The 5,473-nt window shown below is 59.9% G+C and overlaps 2 protein-coding genes across 2 annotated transcripts; one reads left to right on the forward strand and one right to left on the reverse strand.

The window, feature by feature from the left end:
* Positions 1 to 344: 344 nt before the first annotated feature.
* Positions 345 to 1,452, forward strand: CLDN9 (claudin 9). Its single transcript, XM_008566285.1, has one exon. It carries the CDS (start codon positions 345 to 347, stop codon positions 993 to 995), a length of 651 nt encoding a protein of 216 aa, XP_008564507.1. The 3' UTR covers positions 996 to 1,452.
* Positions 1,453 to 1,624: 172 nt separating this feature from the next.
* CLDN6 (claudin 6) lies at positions 1,625 to 4,816 on the reverse strand. Its single transcript, XM_008566286.1, has 2 exons — positions 4,796 to 4,816; positions 1,625 to 2,967 (listed from the first exon to the last, which is right to left on the reverse strand). Exon 2 carries the CDS (start codon positions 2,949 to 2,951, stop codon positions 2,286 to 2,288), a length of 666 nt encoding a protein of 221 aa, XP_008564508.1. The 5' UTR covers positions 2,952 to 2,967; positions 4,796 to 4,816; the 3' UTR covers positions 1,625 to 2,285.
* Between the last annotated feature and the right edge of the window lie 657 nt (positions 4,817 to 5,473).

A 5,473-nucleotide genomic window follows, 5' to 3' on the forward strand; every position in this document is an offset into this window, starting at 1 on the left:
AGATGTCCCCAATCTGAAGGTGGGTCTGGAGAGCAGGTGTGAGCTCAGCCCAGACGTGACTGCAGGGCGGTGGGAGCAGCAGCAGCAGCAGGGCACCCGATGGGCGACAGTCCCTCAAGGGGACACAAGCCACTCAGCTGAGCAGGATCGTGAGACTGGTTTGTGCTTGGGAGAGGATTGGAGACACACCTGTGAGAGGCACAGACAGGAAGCTCCTCTCGAGAGGCCCACAAATGTAAGGACTGCTGGCCTGAGGACACCGACCAACCTTCCCCTGCTGCTGGGAACCCCACCTGGTGCATCTGGCCCACCCTCCAAGTCAGAAGACCTAACTGAGGGGACAGATGGCTTCAACTGGCCTTGAGCTCCTGGGCATGACTCTGGCCGTGCTGGGATGGCTGGGGACCCTCATGTCCTGCGCCCTGCCACTGTGGAAGGTGACCGCTTTCATCGGCAACAGCATCGTGGTGGCCCAGGTGGTGTGGGAGGGCCTGTGGATGTCCTGCGTGGTGCAGAGCACTGGCCAGATGCAGTGCAAGGTGTACGACTCTCTTTTGGCCCTGCCCCAGGACCTGCAGGCCGCGCGTGCCCTCTGTGTGGTCGCCCTCCTGCTGGCCCTGATCGGCCTGCTGTTGGCCATCACGGGTGCCCAGTGCACCACGTGTGTGGAGGACGAAGGCACCAAGGCCCGCATCGTGCTCACCGCGGGGGTCATCCTCCTGCTCGCAGGCATCCTGGTGCTCATCCCCGTCTGCTGGACGGCCCATGCCATAATCCAGGACTTCTACAACCCACTTGTGGCCGAGGCCCTCAAGCGGGAGCTGGGGGCCTCCCTCTACGTGGGCTGGGCAGCAGCTGCGCTGCTCATGCTGGGCGGGGGGCTCCTCTGCTGCTCGTGCCCCCCAACAGTCGAGCGGCCCCGCGGACCTAGGCTGGGCTACTCCATCCCCTCCCGCTCGGGAACGTCTGGGCTGGACAAGCGGGACTATGTGTGAGGCTGAGGCTTTTGCCAGGAGCCCGCTGCTCCCCCAGCCTTGGCCTTGTACACAGATGCTCTGTTCTGACGCTTGCCTTCTACTGTCAACCTCTCCCCCAGGGATACGCACTTTCCAAAAGCTCAAGCCAGACCTGGCTCCAGGGCTCGTCACCGCTGGCCTGACTCTCCTCCCTGGCACCCTCACCTCACGTTCTCCCCCACCCAGACAGGGCCGAGCTGTTGGGTACCCTGGCCTGTCCCTGCCTCCCCCACAACTGCTTCCTTCTGCTGTCCAGGATGTAGACTCCCTCTCTGGGCCCCCAATGCCTCAGAAATCTGGGCCTCACCCAAAAGGCAGTAGCTCCAAAGGAAGATCATGCCCTCCCTTCCCTGGAGTGGTCCACTGGAGCAGGCCCCGCCCATCACCTCACCCTCCACCCCCACCTGCAAGTCGGGAATAAAAAGAGCATTTGTAACTGGGCTTCCTCTGATGTGTGCGCCACTGGGCAGGGACAGCAAGGCAGCCTCCCCTGGTGGCACTCAGGCCAAGGCCTGCTCCAGGTCCTGCCTGGTGGGTAACCTCACTCAGACTGGGGTATAAGCCAGGCAGGGCACTCAGTACCCGCCCCCCCCCCACAACACCAAAGGCACATACAAAACATGCTTTATTTAGTAAAAACTTGTGAGTGTGGGCGGGGCACGGGCAGAAGAGTGCATGGTAAGAGGTGAGGGGCAGGAGTCTATAGCACAGCTGGGACCTGACAACAGGATGGAGGAGCCAGAGGTCAGAAGACTGGGAGGTGGGCAGTTCTTTGATAACGCATCACCTGCTCTTCCAGAGTTGAGAAGAGAGGCTCAGGAGCCCCTTGGGGTTCCATAGCCCTGACCAGGAAGGGGCAGCTGTCCCTGCAAGTCCAGGGAAGCCCAGCCTCCAGCAGCTGTGGGAACTCCTGGGGACAGGCCATCTTGCTATCAGAACAGCAAGCCTTCACACTGGTTCCGCAGCTCCAGGTTGGGTTCCAAGATGGGGATGTCTAGGGACATCCCCTGCCCCTGGAGAAAGATCCAGAAACTCAAAGCACCACCTCTTTGGCTCCATCATCCAAAGGTGAGAAATGCCAACAGCAGAGTCCAGTTGGGAGTCTGGTGCAGTTATCAAATGGATTTTTAAAATACCCCATAGAAATAAAAGAGCAAAAAGAAAAGATAAAAACCAACCCCAAAGCGGTTACACATCACCACCTCTTGATGGCTCCAGCCCAGGGGCGAGGGCTCCATTGCCAGTGGGACCCCCACTCCCTCACTGGCATCACACATAATTCTTGGTTGGGTACTCAGAGGGCCCCCGAGAGGTGGTATGCGGGACAGATACTGAGTAGCGGGCCATGTAATTGCTGGAGCCTCGGGAACCCCCAGAAGGACAGGTGCAGCACAGCAGCCCCCCGCCCAGCAACAAAAGGCCCGAGGCTGCCCAGCCCAGGTAGAGGGAGGCCCCTAGCTCCCGCTTTTGGGCTTCAGCCACCAGGGGGTTGTAGAAGTCCTGGATGATGGCATTGGCAGTCCAGCAGATGGGGATCAGGGTCAGGACTCCTGATATGAGGAAGATGATTCCAGAGGTGAGCACCAGGCGGGCCTTAGAGTCCTTGTCCTCCACACAGGTGGTACACTTGGCTCCAGCAAGGTAGACCAGCAGGCCGAGCAGGGCCACAAGGAGGGTGATGACACAGAGGGCACGTGCAGCCTGCAGGTCCTGGGGCAGGGCCAGCAGAGAGTCGTACACCTTGCACTGCATCTGGCCGGTGCTCTGCACCACGCAGGACATCCACAGGCCCTCCCACACCACCTGGGCCACCACGATGCTGTTGCCGATGAAGGCAGTCACCTTCCACATGGGCAGGGTGCAGGACACCAGGGCATTCACCCAGCCCAGCAGTGTCAGGATGATTCCCAGGATTTGCAGACCAGCAGAGGCCATGGAGATGTTGAAGGAGCTGCATTACATTGAGGGACAGAAGTAGTGTTAAGACTGGCTGGCTCAGACCTCATGCCACGTGCATTGGCCACACAGGACACCAAGGGCATGCACCCTGGGAGTTGGTCAACATGTCCTGCAACATGGGCAGGACACACTCCCTGAGCCTCATTTTCTCATGGGCAAAATGAACATTGAATGCTTTAGCATTTATCTGTCTCCCTGGTGAATAAGCAAGCAACCCTGTCCCAGCAGTTTTGAGTGCAAATGGTAGGCAAGAGTATAAAGCCTGTGTGAATGCCAGTCCTCAGCCTTAGCCACTTTTGAGTACATTTTATCAAGCAGCAAAGTGGCAAAAAGCAGAACATACAGAGTGCAATTTCCAGGTGGTTTCTGTGAGGAACACAGATGGCGATCTGGCTCTAGCCATGAGCTTCAGGCTCAAAACTTGTCAGTTTCAGCACTAAGACTGGACATCCCAAGCTTCCTTCCACCACCCAGTGTTCAAACCCCTCACCCCACATTGGTTCCATACTCCAGGCTGGTTGATACCAGTCTGATCTTAAAATCTAGAGTCCTAGGGGCCAGCCCGTGGCTCACTTGGGAGAGTGTGGTGCTGATAACACCAAGGCCATGGGTTCTGATCCCTATATAGGGATGGCCAGTTAGCTCTCTTGGGAGAGTGTGGTGCTGATAACACCAAGTCAAGGGTTAAGATCCCCTTAACTGGTCATCTTTAAAAAAAAAAAAAAGAAAAGAAAATCTAGAGTCCCAAGCCTGGCCCTCCCCCACCCTCCATGAGGCCCAGGCTTCTCACACCAGGTGGCTGGCAAACCTGGCCATGCCCCTCCAGGCCTGGCCCAGCCCCAGCCAATACCTGGAGGGGCCAGAGAGATGAAATAATCCTCCTACCCGAAAGCAGTTCCTTTCCCAAGGCCACCCACTGACTCTTGAGTCCTGCCCTCTACACTCCCCTAGGGGCCAGAGAGCATACCCTCAAGGTTGGGGGCATTTTCTCATTTTCTTGTGTCATGCTAGGGTCCACTCGGGGCAAAACTTCCCTAAAAGGAGCTGAGCCAGTTTCTCCACCGCCACCCTGGTCTGCACCCGTGTCCCTTCATATCCCACCACCTGTTGGAGGTCGCCCCTGCGATCAGTTCTGCTCAGGGCCCTGCTGTGGCTTCGCATTGCCCAAAGTTCTTGGTGCGTACGGCTTGGACCTAAACGTGGCGCCAGCGCCAGCAGTGCGGCCCGATGGCAGGCTCTCACTTCTCCTTTACTGTCCCGCCCTGGTAGGCCGAGCTCATGACCTCTGGGGAGATTGGCCGGGCCAGTCCAGCACGCTCTGCCTCAGCGCCCAGGTCCGCCAATCACGCCTCTGGCTAAGTTAGGGCCGGGGCTACGCCAATCTAGGCATCCCCGGCCTCTCTCCTCTGAGTGCGCCCCTGGCCTCGCTCCCTTCCCTTTCCACACACTGCAGCCCCGGCTCTGTCCGAGGGACCGCCACCCCAGCCTGGGAGCCGCGTCCCCGGGAGGGGCTTAAAGGCGGCGCTGGCAGCAGGGTCCGCTCCCGCAGGTGAGGGGGAGGAGAGCCCCGCCGCAGAGAGGTAAGGCAGGTGGGGGAGGGGCGCCTGGGGCATCGAAGCCTTTGTCCCGGGGAGGGGGGAGGAGCTTTTAACCCTTCCGGAGCCGCCGTAGGACCCGATCGCCGCGGTGGCTTCGCGCAAGCCCTACAGCCCAGGTACTCTCTGAGCCGAACCAGGAGCTCAGCCTAGGTTCTCCACGGGCACGCCCACCCACGCGGCCACGACCCCTGCGCCTGGCTCTGAGAGGCGACTCCCCTTTACCTTCCCAACACGAACACTTCCCCCAAGCTCACTTGCGAGAGACACCAGGGAAATTCTTAGGCTGAGTGTGGGGATGGGGGAGGAGACAGGGGTCTTAAAGAAGCGGTGACGTCACTGGACCACCGCCCCAGGGGAGGGGCAGAGACCCCGGCCCGGACCGCAGCGGGCGCAGGAATCCCGTCCTCGTCAGAGGGGGGCGCTCGAAACGAGGGCCCGGGTGCGGAGACCCCTGGCCGACTGCCGGACCCAAGGACGGTCAGGGCGCAGGGCGCGGAGCCGCGCGGAGCCGCGCGGAGCTGGGAGTCTCTGCCCCGCCACTTACTAGCATCGTGACCTCTGGAACTCACCTAACGTTCCTGAGCCTCAGTTTCCTACTCTGCAAAATGGAGGCAACAAACTGCATTTTAGTATGTAACTACGTGTAAGGTACAAATTGAAGGACACATTATTTTTGTGTAATTGTTATGCCCCCGGGGCCCTTAAGAAAGCTGCGGTATTGTTTCGTGTCTGAGTCCCCCTACCCCACACCTCCCGGACTTGATCACCGAGAGGGCAGAGACCGGGTCTGCGTTCCTGGAGGTCCCGGCGGTTTGTTGAACGAATGACCGAGTGCCGCGGGCCGGTCGGGGCGGGACGCGCGGAGGCGAGGGCTCCGCCCCGGAAGGCGGGGGCGGGGCG

This window comes from Galeopterus variegatus, unplaced genomic scaffold, assembly GCF_000696425.1.
Source record: "Galeopterus variegatus unplaced genomic scaffold, G_variegatus-3.0.2 Scaffold233, whole genome shotgun sequence".
NCBI classification, from domain to species: domain Eukaryota; kingdom Metazoa; phylum Chordata; class Mammalia; order Dermoptera; family Cynocephalidae; genus Galeopterus; species Galeopterus variegatus.

Excerpts from the sequence above, each read along its gene's own strand:
- CLDN9 (XM_008566285.1), top strand. The coding sequence starts at position 345 with ATGGCTTCAACTGGCCTTGAGCTCCTGGGCATGACTCTGGCCGTGCTG.
- CLDN6 (XM_008566286.1), bottom strand. The coding sequence starts at position 2,951 with ATGGCCTCTGCTGGTCTGCAAATCCTGGGAATCATCCTGACACTGCTG.